General features: G+C 52.8%; 1 protein-coding gene across 1 annotated transcript in view; it reads left to right on the forward strand.

Moving 5' to 3' along the window:
• The window catches only part of COL17A1 (collagen type XVII alpha 1 chain), a 61,526-nt gene extending 47,051 nt beyond the window's left edge, over positions 1 to 14,475 (forward strand). The window contains exons 42-57 of the mRNA XM_067536940.1: positions 185 to 211; positions 309 to 350; positions 541 to 615; positions 1,040 to 1,090; positions 2,264 to 2,386; positions 2,941 to 3,078; positions 3,890 to 3,979; positions 4,972 to 5,100; positions 5,987 to 6,076; positions 6,914 to 7,051; positions 7,363 to 7,515; positions 8,337 to 8,669; positions 9,713 to 9,844; positions 10,516 to 10,578; positions 10,835 to 10,906; positions 11,915 to 14,475. Of these exons, the coding sequence (XP_067393041.1) occupies positions 185 to 211; positions 309 to 350; positions 541 to 615; positions 1,040 to 1,090; positions 2,264 to 2,386; positions 2,941 to 3,078; positions 3,890 to 3,979; positions 4,972 to 5,100; positions 5,987 to 6,076; positions 6,914 to 7,051; positions 7,363 to 7,515; positions 8,337 to 8,669; positions 9,713 to 9,844; positions 10,516 to 10,578; positions 10,835 to 10,906; positions 11,915 to 11,964 (1,706 nt within the window). The 3' untranslated portion in view covers positions 11,965 to 14,475. The remainder of the gene's footprint in view (positions 1 to 184; positions 212 to 308; positions 351 to 540; positions 616 to 1,039; positions 1,091 to 2,263; positions 2,387 to 2,940; positions 3,079 to 3,889; positions 3,980 to 4,971; positions 5,101 to 5,986; positions 6,077 to 6,913; positions 7,052 to 7,362; positions 7,516 to 8,336; positions 8,670 to 9,712; positions 9,845 to 10,515; positions 10,579 to 10,834; positions 10,907 to 11,914) is intronic.
• The last annotated feature ends 1,480 nt before the right edge of the window (positions 14,476 to 15,955 follow it).

Raw genomic sequence — 15,955 nt, forward strand, 5'->3', positions numbered from 1 at the left:
CCACGCTGCGCAGGAAGCTGGCTGGTGTGGAGGGGAGGGAATTCGTTCCCTTGGCGGGTTTCAGCCCTGAGAATGAGATGCTGTGATTGTGTTCTGCGTACTTGATCGGGACCTGGGTAATCTAGCAAATCCAAACCAGGTGGGTGTGAACAGTTTAATGATGCCTCTGTTTTCCTGTTCACAGGTTCCCAGGGCCCACGAGGGTTCACAGGTAAATAGGAGTCCAGCGTACAGAGATGCTGGTAGGTGGGGGAATGCTGTACCAGCAGGGATGTGTGACTGTTCCTCTCTGTGTGTGTTTCCTATAGGTGAACCAGGTCAGCCCGGCCTCCCAGGATTCTCTGCTCAAGGTCAGTCTGCCCGCGCCTTCCTTCGCGGCGTTAATTGCTCCTGAGCATTTACTGAGGTCAGGAGGTGAAATCCTGGCCCTGCTGAAATGGATGGCAGAACTTCCATCGCCTTCAGTGCGGCCAGGATCTCCTGCCAGGCTTTTCTGCCCGTGCACTTCTGACTCCTCTTCCTGGCATTCTGCTTGGGCAGGTGCTGGAGTCGCCGTCCAGGGACCTCCAGGACCCGCAGGGCCACAGGGACCCCCAGGACCCAAAGGAGACAAAGGTTTGTGAAAAGAAAACTCTTCCTCCTCCTCATGGCCTGGACCTGCAGCCCTTTCTGCCCCAGGACTCTCGTGGACGCCAGTGGGCTGAGGCAGCCGGCACCGCCTGGGCTGGTGCAGGGTGAAAGCATGACCCGACCGCCCTCTTTGGCTCCAAGGGAGCAGTGGCTGAACGGCCCTGAGCGCAGAGGCTGCCGTTGTTGCTGGCCCTCACCGCAGGGTTGGTGAAGGCTGCTTGTGCCCTGTCCCTTCATCCCAGCCTGTGTGATCATGGCCCTGGGCCTGGGATGACTCTGTCGCAGATTGCTGTCCGATCCAGTGCAGGGGCTGGACGGGGACGTGCTGATCAGCCACTATAAACTACCCGAGCAATTTATCCCTTGCTGTCCGACCCAGGCTCCATGTATCCCTCTCCCTTGTTTCCAGGTGATGCAGGCGTTCCAGGGGCTCCCGGCATCCCCGGAGGGTCTTCCAGCGGTAAGAGGAGCCTGTTTGGGGATCAGACACTCTCTGGTCCTGTGTAGCAGGAGATGCTGACATTTAATGGGGGGCGGGGATTTCAAAAGGATTTAGGAGTGCTGCTCCCACCGAAAGTCAGTGGCATTTGTGCTCCTAAACCCATTAGGAGACACAGAAGCACCCGGTCCTTTGGGAATGTATTACCCCGATTCCCAGACTCACTGAGAGCTGAGCATCTGAATCCGCTCTCACTCACACCCGTGTAACTCCACTGTGTAACTCCACTGACTCCTCATTTACACCAGAGACTCAGGCCCGGTTCCTTTATATGCCCTGGGCTCCTAGTAGCTCCATCATGGAGGGGCTGCATTGGGAGAGTCCCCACCACCCAATATCTACTGCCAGCGTTGAACCACAAAACAGATTATTCCTCACTGTTCCTGTCCTTCGCCTTCCAACTAAACTACCATTGGCCTAAGTGAGCAATAAATCAGATGAATGGTTACCCGAGAGGGGCGCTGGCCGTCTGCAAGGGGGAGCAAATTCCTGAGTGCAGAGCTCCCCAGACCCAGGATGTTCACGCTGGTGACAGGCAGCAGGCTCCTACCCCTGGTGGTGATGTTAGAGCAGGACGTGGGGAGCGGTGGCCCAGAGAACGGCATTAAAGGAGGAAGGGAAGGAAGGTTGGTCCAGCGGTGAGGGCGCGAGCCTAGAACTTGAGAGACCTGGGTTCCCATTTACTTCTCCACCACAGGCTTCCTGTGTGGCCTGGGCCAAGTCGCTCTTTGTGCCTCAGTTTCCCATCTGTACAATGGGGATAACACCCCGCCCTGCCGCACAGGGGTGTCGTGAAGAGAAATGCATTAAAGACTGCAAGGTGCTCAGATGCTGTGGGGATGGGGGGCCAGAGAAGTAGCTCAGACAGAGTTAGGGTATTCCCTGCAATGACAGCCAATGCCCTGACTTGCACTTGGAAGAAAACTGGGAGCCAGTGGGGAGCCTGGAGCTCACCTGTTATGTGCCTGTGTCAGCCTGATTCGGTGATTTACTAGCGTGGGCCCCTCCCAACCCTGACCATGCTAGCATGGCTCGTCCCACAGCCTGGTGAAGGGATCGGTGCCTGCTCCCAGATTACAGTCCTTGGTCTGTTCCCTCGATGCCAAAACCCACTGGCCTTGTTTATGTCTTCAGGTGGATCTTCAGCCTCAAGATACAGTCAGGGTCCACCGGGTCCTCCCGGCCCTCCAGGTCCTCCCGGCCCAACTGGAGGCTCAGTGCGTGAGATGCAGCAGTACATTGCAGAGTACTTGCAGAGTGAGTACCACCAGCTCCTGGCAGTCCCACCACCCAAGATCCATGTACCATTGCAGGGGTGAAATTATTCAGTGCCTCCATCTCCAGCATGGGCCGGCCAGGGAGGGGGAAGGCTAAACAGGACCCAGATCCACCAAAGAACTGGGTTCTCTCAGACCCACCCTCTCCCATCCTCCCTGGATGGCCTCCAGCCTTCCTCCACTCCTGAGCCCTTAATAATTCCCCCCAGTGTGGCAGCCAACCCGGCCTGGGCTGTAGCCCAACCTGCTGCTCTGCATCCCCTGCACCGATGAGCACTAGCCCCTCTGATATGGGCCCCCTACTGCAAGGATCCTGCCTAAACCCTCCCCAGCAGGCAGGTAGTATGACATGTCCATGTGCTGGGAAGGTGCCACGGGGAGCAGAGAGTTGGGTGATCATCCTCAGATGCTACGTAATTCCCAACCACGGAGAGGCCACATGACCAGGTTCCCTTCAGACCCCACCATACAGTCTCTCCTCATGGAACATCATTCTCACTCTGCTGATTTGGTGTGTCCTTGTTTCCTCATTAGGTGACACCATCGGGCGTTATCTGATTGGTCCTCAAGGCCCACCAGGACCCCCTGGACTACCAGGAATCATCACCACCATTGGCGGAGAATCCTTGGACTACGCCGAGCTGGCCAGGCGTGTCATGAGCTCCATGAAGAGTAAGCTCCAAGTTCCCATCGATCTAAGCTCCAGGCACCAAATCCTGTTCTCAGTTGCATTTGTGCAACTTACTTTGAAGCGCAACGTAACTGAGCTCAGCATGTGAGCCACTGCTCAACACAGCGCTGGGGGAATACTGGTGTCTAAGGAGCAATGCTCCAACGTGATTATAAAATGGCCTCGTACGTAATCAGTCCCGGGGTGCTATGCAAGGAAGAGGGTGCAGCTCCACCAGTGAAGGTGGCAAAAATGAGCCCTGTGTCTTGTCTCATTTTCACAATAGGATTAGCCAGTTTTTACTGCCTTGTAGATGGTCCCAATTTGAACACTAGACCCTCCTACGCTCCTGGAGAGTCCCACGGGAGTGTAATCTGCCATTGTCGCCATGGGCAGTACGTGCGAGACAAAATTGCCGTCTGCTTGCTGGGGTCAGACTGAATGCCGTTGTCCCGTCTTTCAAGGACTAGGGTTCCATAAAGAGACAGAAGCTCCAGTGCTTTTGGCTCTTCATAGTGAATCCCTTCTCGGTCAAGAGAGCAGGCCCGTGTTTTCCAAGTGGCAGGCTCTTCGTTTCATTTCTCTTGTCACGTGGATGATACTTACCAGCTGACCACGTTGTGATCCAGCCATGAATTCATCCCCCTGTGCATGCATGGAAAGTCTTTCCCACAGATCCACTGAACTCCTTCTAAGCTGCACCCCTGTTCAAGTGTCAGTCTGTTTCTTCGTCACCGCCTGGCACACCAAACAATTTCCTGTCTAGCTGCCTGTCTTCATCCTCCGTGACATTAAACATTTCCCTTCTCGCAGGTTCCGGTTACGATTTCGAGCTGATACACTCTTCATCATCCTCATCAAGAAGATCCTTTTCTTACGAAGATCTCCTAGCCATGCTACAGCGTGAGTGCCCCGAGCAGTGATACGAAGGCTGCCAATTCCATTGCTGCTTGGTACTGTCTGGGTAATGCTTAGGAGCACAGGGATTGCCAGACTGGGTCAGACCAGCAGTCTGTCCCCTGTCCCCAGCACCAGCTGCTTCAGAGGAAGAAACCCTGCAGCAGGGCAGTGATGGGGAAACCTGCCCCAAGGGAAAGTTTCTTCCTAGCCTCCAAGAGTTAAAGGTTGGCTTATGCCCCAAAATTAAGAGTTCATAGGCCTTGGTTTGGGGTGATGTATTTTTAATATCAGATATTACGACTCTGGATAGTCTTGGCTATTATTTGTGAGTAAAAAGCTATAATCTCTGTCATTAGCTCTGTAATCGCACCAGGTCTCAGCTCAGAGGGGAACCTCAGGGCAGAGATGTTCAGGAGGTTTAAATCATGGTGGCAGCGGGGATGGCAGAGCGCTGTGCTCCTGCATCAACAACTGACTCCCTGGGGGAAAATCACTTGGCCTCTCTGTGCTTGAGTCAGCCCAACTGGAAAACCCAGCTGAAAAGCAGGAGCAGACACGGCGTCGAAACTGGGTGCTCCTTGCTAGAAACTAATGACGAGGGAAATACAGGCAGAACTTGAACTAATTATGGATTATCAGAAGGATCTTGGTGTGGGAAGGTTCTGAAGAAATAGCCCAGCCTGCTAAATACAAGCAGAGCAGATCCCTGAGGCAGCGCACAGATAACAGCTGGTGCCCTTTTCCTGGGGGTCCCCACCCTGAAGGAGGTCCAGATTCTGAGCTACCCAGCTCCCAATACAATACCCAGGCACATGTGCATGGGGAGGCAGGATGCATAGGAAGCATCCCGCTGGCAGATTTGATAGTCCATCTTTCAGTGCAAGCCCCTGGCTAGGAAGCCCCGCTGTCAGACTGGGAATGCCTGCAGCTGATCCCTTCCTACCCTTTAGGGACAACCAGCAGCACAAAAAATGCATCTTTCTTTTTCTTTTCAGGAGAAGATGTTCGTATGTATCTAGTCGGACCTCAGGGTCCCCCAGGACCACCCGGACCCGGAGGAGACGGTTCATCTTGGTCCTTCAACTATGATGAGTTGACCAGCCGGGTTATAAGCTACATCACAAGTAATGATCCTTTTTAGTGTGTGTTTCTCTGTTCTTGCCAGGGGCCAGTTCAAAAAGCCACTGAAGTCAATGGCCCGATGTCCATTGACTTTAGCGGCCTATATATCACGCCCTAAGTGTAGGGACATATTACTGGTGTACATATAGTGACAGCCACAGAGGACTACGTAGAAATTCCCCGCTTTGCACCTCTCACAACCAGGCCCTGAAGGGTCGGATCCTATTGAGCAGACAGTTCTGGGGGGGAAAGCTACTTTTTGTCATTCTAGATGGCCAATGTTTGTTTGGTTGAAACCCCGCCACAGAGGATACTAATGCCCCCGGGAGCCGTTCCGCCTGCGTGGCCATGTTTTACTGCCAAAAACCTTTTGGCAAAGCACATTGCAAAGCTGCGGGCTAGTGGTATTTCCAGAAGCCAACTTTTAAATCTGCCCATTTGCACTGAAAACATTGCATGCTTATCCAATCGGGGAACAGGAATAAGACCATGTGACCCATCCACTCAATCACAGCTAACACGTACCTTGAATGAGCATGATCGATCCATAGAGTAAGAGATTCAGATTTTGCTGTGTAAAAGTAGGAGCCTATTCCGGGAGCAGAGAAAGATGCTAAATTCACAGTGAGTGAAATTCCTGTCTGGTGATGAGGGCCAGCACGAGACCTACGCACCAGCTAAGCCTGGTTTTCATTGGATCTTAAGGGATGCGTAGGCCTTTGCCTTTGGTTGCCCTAGAGTTTCACCCTCCAGGAATGACTGGCTGTAAATAAGTTACCCAGCTTTGTTTGTCCCACTGTGACAGAGATCATGTTTCAGTGGCACACGTGACGTTTAGTCTGCCAATGTCCCTGTTATCTTTACTTCTAAATGTTTTTAATTTCCTAGATAATGGACTCAGTATTGGCCTCCCCGGCCCCCCGGGTCCTCCGGGATTGCCTGGCACATCTTATGGTGACCTAACAGCTTTACTTCAAGGTAAGCCCTAGCTGTCAGACCCTGCTTGCTATGCATCTGGTTGTTAGTGGGTGGTGTCTTTTACATCTCTATGTGTGCTGAAAGAGTCCCATAGCCAACAGCCGAGGGGAAAGCATACTTTTCTGGAGAAGGATGTTATAACTAGGCTCCTACCACCCAAGCCAACCATCTGAGAGCCCAGGATTTCCAGTACCACCTGCCGTCATGATTAACCTGCGATGAGCAGTTCTGCTCTGCTTACAGACATTCTGCTGCATTGAAGGAAAGACACAGGTCCACCCAACTCAAGGAAATCCCTAATATTCTGTGCATGGCTTGTGCACAGTCAAGCCCAGGAGTGTCTCCTTTGGGATCTTGCCCCATCTATGTGGCAAGCTGTGGAGAATGGCAGGTCAGGGGGTGCTGAGTGGAACCCCACCTCTGTCTGAGAGCTCTGGAAGTGTCTGTTCCGTCCGAGGAATGGAAGCACAGAGAGAGATTGTCCCCAGCCCTCATAAAACTATGGGGGGGATGAGCATGACACAAAGGAGCCACTAACGCCTCCGTACAAAGCAACTACAAATATGGTCCCCTGTTCTGCACTGGGATGGACTGACCAGCACAGGCCTCTGCGCCCAGCGGGACTCCATATCTCCAGAAGCCATGTCCGCGCTGGCAGTGCCCAGTGCAGGCCATCCACAACACTTTCACTCACACTCCCATCGCAAATAAAAGAGCAGGAGTGAAGCCCTTTCATCAGCTGTAGTTTGCAGAGACGTTGCTGCCAGCGGAGAGATGCTTTGGTTACGATGGGGTGGGAGCCTTGCAGTGACTCTTTCTCTTCCATTATATTTTCAGGCTCTCAATTTAGTGGCATTGTTGGACCCCCAGGGCCCCCGGGACCGCCCGGAGTTCCAGGATCCCCAGGAATCCCCGGAATGCCAGGCAGCTCCCTCTCCACATTCAGCCTAGAGGATGTCACCTCTTACCTGCAAAGTAAGGCGCTTGCTCTTCTCGACGGCCACTGGGAAAGATCTGGGCCTGCAAAGGAAATGGCGTTCAGCGACAGCAGTCATATTTAGGCTGCGATTGAGCTGCCCAGGAGATTCGGATGCGTAATTCCCGTTAAATGGGACTGAATCCCTGGGCAGCTTGCAAATCTCATCAACGCCTGTGTTTCAGGGCACAAAGAGAGATGGAATGTGGGGTCGGAATCTTGATACACTCAAGATTCTAAAACAAGCGTAATTGCCACGTCACCTTCCATTGACAAAAATGCTATTTCTCCCCTTCCCCCCTCTCCCAAGGTGTGGGATACTCTTCCGTCTCTGGACCACCAGGACCCCCAGGACCTCCAGGGCCACCAGGGCCACCAGGTCTCTCAGGAACCGGCCACTTCACCTACACTGACAGCGTGCTGAGTGACACATTCAGGAGCGAGCTGATCCAATACCTAACCAGTAAGGAGATTTGGTATCTGTTGGCAATCCCACCCACCCACTCCGCTTGCTGTGGCTCTGGTCAATGTTATAGCAGGCAAGTCTGATCTATGATCTAGTAGGAGTTGCTCTGGATGAAATTCACTGCAAGGACTAGATACCATTTAAGTCCCTCAAAGACTAAACCAGGATTTAAATGGTACCTAATCCCTGCGCCAGACCGCTGCCCCAGCCTGAATGTCATCTCTTGCACCTTATCTGTTCTGCCCCAGACTGGGAGGTTAATACAGCATATGGTGATGCTAAAATGAAAGGCACAGGAGAGGTGATGAGTTGTTTATTGCTATTATATTTAAAGGCGGACTTGCCATACATTTTTTACTGTCTCGTTTTTTATGGGGAAGGTATTTTCCTAACCAGCAGTGGAAAGGTTAATAGATCTAGTGGAGGGAGCCTGCAGCAAGCACGCCCTAAACCCAGCCTTGCTTCTCTCCTGTGCTGGCAAGTTGCCGAGGGCAGCTTTTGAAAAAAATGGCTGGTAATCGGGGAAGCCTCCCCCTTTGGGCTCTGGGCCTCTTTTTCCCCATCTGTGATCACTGGGGCTAAGGACACCTGCCAGCCTTCTGGGGCAGTTTGCCGTTGGAAAGCGAAGTCCATTGCCGCATGCTGCATTCTGCAGTCAAATCATGCCACAGGTCAGCCACTGCCCAGCATTCCCAGGCTCTTGGCCACCAGTGCCGATGCCCCATGGACTCTCTCCGTGTGTAGCAGGGTGGGTGTGGCACTTGAGTGCCTGTCTGCTAGCACAGCCCCATCAGCGCCTGTTGTGTTTCGTTTTGCAGGTGATGATGTTCGACGGTTCATCTCAGGGCCTCCTGGGCCACCAGGGCCCCAGGGCCCACCAGGGCCAAAAGGAGATCGTGGATTTATGGGTGGGTCGTACGGGTCTGCCCTGGGTGCAGGCGGATCATACGGTGGCTCGATGGGCAGCGAAGGGTCGTACGGTGGCTCGATGGGCAGCGATGGGTCGTACGGTGGCTCGATGGGCGCAGGATCCTTGGGAGCAGATGGAGCCCAGAGGAGATCGATGAGTTCGAGCGGGTCCTACAGCGAGTCATTCGCCGGATCGCTGGATTACAATGAGCTGGCACTTCGGGTGTCCGAGAGCATACAGAGTGAGTGGGAAGCCTTCTCCCCCTGCATGGAGAAACCTCAGCTTCTGCCCTCCAGCCCCCCAAACCCCATCCCCCTCTACCCCGCTTTCCCTTCCTACACCTTTCCCGTCAGACGGGCCCAAACTCCTTTTGGCTGAGGAGGGCTGGACGCAGCTCTCGCCTGAGTCCATCGCCATCAGGATCAAGGCACAGAGCTACTGATGCCCGCCACCGGCCGTGCAAAGCCCCGACCTGCTGAACGTTCCATCCCGCGAGTCCACGGCGAGGTTTGCTGTGCTGGCTTCGCTGGGGGAGCATTTCTGTGTCACTGGGAGGAAATCCGACTCAGTGACTGTGCTGCTTCTGGTACGGCTCCCTTAGCTTCTTCCTGGGCCAAGGGGAGCAAATCACTGCAGAGCTGCAGACACTGGGGGCAGACTGATCTTTGCCTTCTTTGCTGATTAAACATCAGCCAGAATGAATCGATGTTCATGATTTCTAGCACTAGGCAAGGGACAGCGCTGACCTGCCCAGGGGAATGAAAATAACCTGCTCAGATAAACAGGCACTGAAATGGACGGCTCTGGGGAATTTGTCTTTGGGTGAAATTGACCCCTGTGCAGAGATGCCCGTGCAACATCAGCGCACCACATCAGACCCACTTTTGTCCTCCAGCCAGGGCTCGCATGGTGGCTGGGCTCTTGCGTTGGTCCCCTGCACAGGGGCCGTTGGTCTCGGGTGATTTAGAAAGGAAGATAAAGCTGCACTCCTCCAAGACGTTCAGTACAAGAAATAGTGCCTGCTCCACAACAATGACCTTACTTCAGCGCTGACCCTCTAAAATTCCTCCTCTCCTGCAGGAAGGGAGGGTCTCTAACAGGAACTCACTCAAGGGTATCCCATGGGATTCACCCTGCAGGGCGGAGTTATGTTAAAGGGCCAGGATCCTGCCATTCAAAGCGCTGTAGGAACAGCGCTCGCCTTGCTGGAGGTTCAGTCGCTGCCCTTCTCGGGGTTCTCTCCTCTTCGTCGTTCTGTTTTAAACCCTGTGTTTAATTCCCCAGGCCGAGGCCTCCTTCGGGACATGGTCACTTACGCTGCACAAGGGCCACCGGGACCCCCAGGGGCACCTGGGATCAGCAAGGTGTTTGCAAGCTATGGCAACGTCACCGAGGATCTCATGGACTTCTTCAGAAGTAAGAGACACTTTGGTCCCTCCTTGGTCACCCCAGGTCATCGCGTGTGCGCGCTGTCTTTCCATGCTGATCCACCTTTTTTGGCTGGGGTGCCCAGTGCTTCTCTCACTGGCAGAATCCCTGGGCCCTTTGCATATTGCAAGAGTAGGAACCAAAATCCTGTCTGTGGCCTGTGCTGGAAGGAAAGGAAGGAAGAATCTTTCCACCTTCTATTTCCCTTGCCTACCAGCGCAGGGTTAGGTACGATCGAGTCTTGAGTCAGGACAGCCACATTTGCCCATCACATTTGTAAAACCCTATATAACAGTCTTAGGGCAATCCTGCCCCGGCTTTGTAGGACCAAGCTGGAGCTACTTATCTCTGCCTAAGATCTCCCTGCTCAGTTTTCCACCTCAGTGACGTGAGAGTGACCCAGGGGCTGCTCTTGATGGCGTCAATGTAGATCCGGAGAAGCTTGGATTATTCCAGAACAACAGCAGGGAAAAAGAGATCAGAGTCTCCTGAATGTACAAAACCTATAAAAAAAAACCCAAACAGCCCATCCAATTCTATTTGAACTAGGAAAATGTTCCCGGGAGCCTTGATCTGCGTCTCGCTGCAATGCTGTACGGTGTTTTCTGCAACAAGCACAGGCATCTCCCACTGATGTCCCCGTTTGTTTTTCTCTACAGCACATGGTACCATCCCAGGGCCACCTGGTCAGAAAGGAGAGATGGGCTACCCAGGGCCCAAAGGTAACAACTGCCGTCTTGCTACCTCCTTGCACTCAGCTCCGGTAACCTCGGCCAACCAGTTAACGCTGCAGGCTGTGTGAAGAGAGGTTTCCCTGAAGCATGCAGCCTTCTAGCTGAGCAATACATATGCCACCTTCAGTATCTCACCTCTGGTGTCATCCTAGCCCTTGTCCCTGTCGCCTCTGCCCGTTCCTTTCTGCAAGCAACTGCAGAGCTGCTGTGCTGAAATGCAAACACGTTCCTCTTGTTCTTCCAGGTGAGACTGGACCGATGGGACCTCCAGGACGCCAAGGACCAAGGGGCCCAAAGGGGGAGAAAGGAGAGAAAGGTACGAACATCCTCCCAGTAAGAGACGGGAGCTCGGCCCTTCTTGTGTGTCGTGAGAAAGCAAAGTGTCTTCTGGTGGCTTGGGTGGGGGACAGGAACCTGGGTTCAAATCCTCGCTCCAGCGCTGACTTTCTCTGCACCCTGGCGCCAGTCGCTTGACCTCTCTGCCTGGTGGAGAAATGGCTGCAGGCAAACTATGCAGAGCAAATGGAACAGAATCCACTCTTGTGCTGTGTCAGGGAGCGGGGGAGAGCCCGTCCCTGGGCTAGAACAGAGGCAGCAGACATTGAGTCCTCCTGTACGTTGGGGAAGCAGCCACTGGGGGACACACATAACCGCAGCCCCAGTGGCCGTAATGCTCCCAGCCTTCCTCTGAGGGGCCCTGGGCAGAGCTGGCACAGCGCACTCATTTGCAGCTCGTACGCCCCACCGTGTCCTTTTGCTGCGCTGAGAGCCTTCCCGGGTCCATCCACTGATGGCTGAATTGTAGGGAACCCCTTTTTGCATCATTCCTAGATATTAACAGTCCAGAGTAGCTCAGACATGAAGGAATCCTACAGATGTAAAAGGCCCTCGCATTGCTGAGTTCTAACCCCTGGACTGGTACGGCCAGGAACGAGGGGGAGTTTCGTGTAGGCCACAAATACCCTTCACCGTAGAGTAGATGGATGGGCTGGAGTGCAGGATAATGAGGCTGTTCACAAAGAGTGAAACGAAGACCGAGGCTACACACAGCCCTGGGAGTTCAGAGACCGGGGTGATGGGCAACCTGATGGAAACCAGCCTGAGATGTTGCACGTGCCCTCTGCACTGGGGTGAATGTCACCTGGCGGGCGTGGTCTTACCAAAGCCAAAGAGTAAATATTCGTCTGGCAATGAAAGGAGGCTGCAAGGGCAGGTGAATGCCGAGGGGTCACCAGAACGACCCGTCTCCTGTGACTGGTGAGTAACTCACTTTGCCTTGTCAATACACAGCTTTTCACACAGTCTCTCTCCGTCTCCCTCTTAGGTGAACAAGTATTTGTTGGCAGAAGAAGAAGAAGGAGCATCGGGGTCTAAATTAAGCACCTGGATCAGTATTCCGTGGTGGAGGATCCACAGCCGCTATTTGGGAATCCAGTTGAGAATTAGCCTGTCTTTGCATTGGCTTCCTGCTAGAACACTTCCTAGTCAGTCAACTAACCACATAGACTTGAGTTCGGGGCATGTCATTTTTAAAAAATACGATGTTGTTGGGCGTTGAATGACTAGTTTGTACATGTCCAACCCAGAACTAACAGTTGGGAACGTGCTCCCGTTTATTCGCTGTGCGTTAATCCCACACACAGTGTCCACTGCTGAAAATTGTGTTCAGGTTCCCACGTTTGTCTCTTAGGTCTGGTAAGGGACTTCCTTTTTCACCCATCCAGGCATCTTGCATTAGTGCCACAGTTAGTTAAACACAGTGTAACCTGCTTTAACCAACCACTCAAGCATCTTGGAAAAGAAAAAATCCAGTGTCCTGAAGATTACGAATTCGCCAGAGGAACAATTTGTCTGAAATCAGAATCTGAGCCAAGGTTTTGAACTGAAGCTTGGACAAAAGTGAATGGGAGGCTTTGGAAAGCATAGGCAGTAGGTGGTCTCAAGACATTGGGGTGATGTCCTTAAAACAGGTTTCATTGTACTTCCCGCCAGTCACCGTTGCATGGCTATGGATCGTCTCTTCAGTCTGCTGTGCTCCACAGCCATGTTAGGTAGTCTGATCCGCAAGCGCGGTTCATGAAAGCAGCAGTGTAAGGAACTAGGCCAAGCTGCTCCAGGGATCAGGATTTCTTGGAGGGGCAGCAGGGTGCATAGAGGCAATCACGGAATTCTCCATCGCAATCGACAATCAAAAACTGGGTGCACTATGCTGCCAAAAACTGGACACCTAATTCACCGGTATTGGAAACTGGAGTGTAAACATAACTCAGACATTAGCGTACACAGTGAGAGGAAATACCTGACCCCTGTCTACACTACAGCTGCCCACCCGCACCCACACAGCTGCAATGGAGGGATATCATCATTCAGTTGTTACTGGTGTAGATGCTCCCCCCACACCCGCCCCCCCCATAGATTTCAAAATCATTTCACTGGCATCACCCAGAAATGCATTTGGAGTTGGTTGATAAGTACATGTAAATATGCACCCAAAATGGATACCGCATCTTTTCCTTTTAGAGGCCAATGGTACAAAGAGAGCTTGTACCACACTACCACATATTAACATACATGCAAACGGGACGGGCGCTCAGATGCTGTGCAGGTGATGTTGTTTGTCACAGCTCCTTTCAATGCCAGTTGCTGACTGCAGTGCCAAGATAGGAAGGGGGTGGGGACGGTTAGAACGTAAGCACTTTTGTTAAACATCATTTGTTGATTTCTATTTTTATATGGGTCCTTTTTTAAGGTGGGGAAAAATGCATTTTTAATGTAACCCTCCCAATTAAAATGTATTTTTAACCCCGTGTTCTCCGGATCAGTCTTACATTTGGAAATCAGCACGACAACGCGGTGTCTGAATGGGTAGCCGCATCTAATACCATCAGGGTCCATTACCTCAAATGTAGCACACTGCGTCATGCAGCAGACTGGTAACGCTGGGCACAGCTTAAGAACCAGGCATATTTTCTGCACTTCCCATCTTATCATGGTGAATTATCAATGAGAGATTTACTTGTGACAAGCTGTTATCACTGTCCCAGTTGCTCATACAGTGGCGCTAGTAACCTAAACAGCCAGCTCTGCTGTCTTCAGACTGAGCACATGCGTTCGGTTCATGGCAGCAGGGAATTACACTCATGGCCCCAGGAGAGAATGGCCCCTTTGTATCGCTGACATTGTCTTCATTTCTTCAGCAGTGCAATGAGATCAGACTCATCAACTCATCATGTCATGGCAGGGCTAATTTGGTGGGGAACAGGCCAGCAAAACTGGCCATGTGCTGGCGTCACGAGAAGGGCTGTGTGAACTAGAGGTTAAGGCGCCAGTCATTTTACTGCTGAATTGTATGCAGTTTTTCATTTAACACACAGTGTCACGTCACCTGTTCATTGTGACAGACACATCACTAGCACCTCCGTTGTCTGGCAGGGTATGTGCTGTTCCAGAATTACCCTGTGGATATTCCCAAGGAAATATGCTATCAAATGCTGATTTTTTCCCCATTTAAAGGTGTTAGACTGGTACTGGGCACTTATCTGCTAGATAGGTTTGGTCGCTGATCTTCATAAACCAAAACACATAGCTTACTGAAACCCAACAGCTGCGTATTTTCATTCACAGCTCAAACACCAGCCATCAGTTCATTCATTATCTTTATTGAAAGGCCGAGCTACAAAGCAGATTCTAATGGGTCCATTTCTTTCCTGTACCATTTCATTCTGAGAGTTTGGCACAAGGGCTGTGTTGACCAGGCCGGCTTTCGGAGTACACAGACGCTTGCAATGTTTTTTAAATAAATGCAGTCTACCATTGGGGGTGTACGCACAATGCCTGTACTTGAGGAGACCTTCTCTTTGCAATAAAATTCCCTTAAATAAAAAAAAAAAACCAGACCTCACTTGATGTCATGCTTAACTCCTGCACCCGTGTTTCAGGCTGTAACTGTCACTAACACACGTGGAAAACCTACCACTTGCCTCTTAGTTTGGAAGAGAGATTTTTTTTTTGTGCTCCCCGCATGGTGTAATCAGGGAAATTCTGCCCCCTTGACCAGAGGCGAGGGGTGGTTGGTTGTGGACTTGAAACACTGACTGCGCTCGCTCGCAAACAGCTCGTGTTTAGTCTCTCATGAAGGGGCGCTGCAGGGGGGGTGGCAAAGGGAAGCAGTTTGTCCCAGACGGAAAGGTTGGGCTGACTGGAGGGAGGCTACGGTGCTTGGCTGGGCCCTTCTTGACGCAGGTGCAGCCACTTCATCGACCCTGGCACGTGCCGGCCCATTAGCCACCGACTGCTACCTTGCCTGCCGGGCACCGGGACTCAGCCCAGGTGTTGGCTCCCTGCCCAGGCCCAGGCCCTGATTCCTGATCCCAGCTAGTACTCCACTCCCCACAGCAGCGCGGCCGGGCCGCTGCCAGCCGGGACATGTGCACCGGCACTGCCATTGGGAATGTGGGGTTCCTGAGCGGGGCACAGAGCGGGGCAGGGAGTCCCTGCAGCCAGGCCGCCATCACCGCCCTCCAGCCAGATGGAGGCTGGGGAGGCAGGAGAACCGAGTGCCTGCAGGGGCTGAGGGGTTTGCTGGGGCCTGTTGAGGGGGATGGGGGGCCTGCTGGACAGAGGCTGGGAGGGGTTCCTGGACCTTGCGGGGGTGGGGGCTGTACTTTGGCTATGGAAAGGGGTCAAAACTTGGAGAAACTCCTACAGGGAGCTTGAGACAGCCCAGGGGCTGAAAGAGGGGGATCGGGGTGTCCAAGTGGGGCGTCATAGAATCACAGAAGATCAGGGTCAGAAGGGACCTCAGGAGGTGTCTAGTCCAACCCCCTGCTCAAAGCAGGACCAACCCCAACTAAATCATCTCAGCCAGGACTTTGTCAAGCCGTAGCTTAAAAACCTCCAAAGATGGAGATTCCCCCACCTCCCTAGGTAACCCATTCCAGTGCTTCACCACCCTCCTAGGGAAAAAGTTTTTCCTAATGTCCAACCTAGACCTCCCCCACTGCAACTTGAGACCATTGCTCCTTGTTCTGTCATCTGCCACCACTGAGAACAGCCTAGCTCCATCCTCCCTGGAACCCCCTTTCAGGTAGTTGTCTGCTATCAAATCCCCCCTCATTCTTCTCTTCTGCAGACTAAACAAGCCCAGTTCCCTCAGCCTCTCCTCATTACTCACGTGCCCCACTCCCCTAATCACTTTTGTTGCTGTAACGAGGCAGTGTGGCCTCCCTCACAGATTGCCAGGGAGACCGGGCCGGTGGGGGGGCGGAGCTAGAGCCTGCCTGTCTACCACCCCGGAAGCAAGGGGGCGGGACAGGAAGTACAAAAGAGAGGCCCAGGAGCTCAGTTGGAGCCCAGCTCCCGGAGG

Source organism: Emydura macquarii, unplaced genomic scaffold (assembly GCF_026122565.2).
Source record: "Emydura macquarii macquarii isolate MOO-44397 ecotype Brisbane River unplaced genomic scaffold, CSIRO-AGI_Emac_v2 contig_3692, whole genome shotgun sequence".
In the NCBI taxonomy this organism is placed as follows: Eukaryota; Metazoa; Chordata; order Testudines; family Chelidae; genus Emydura; species Emydura macquarii.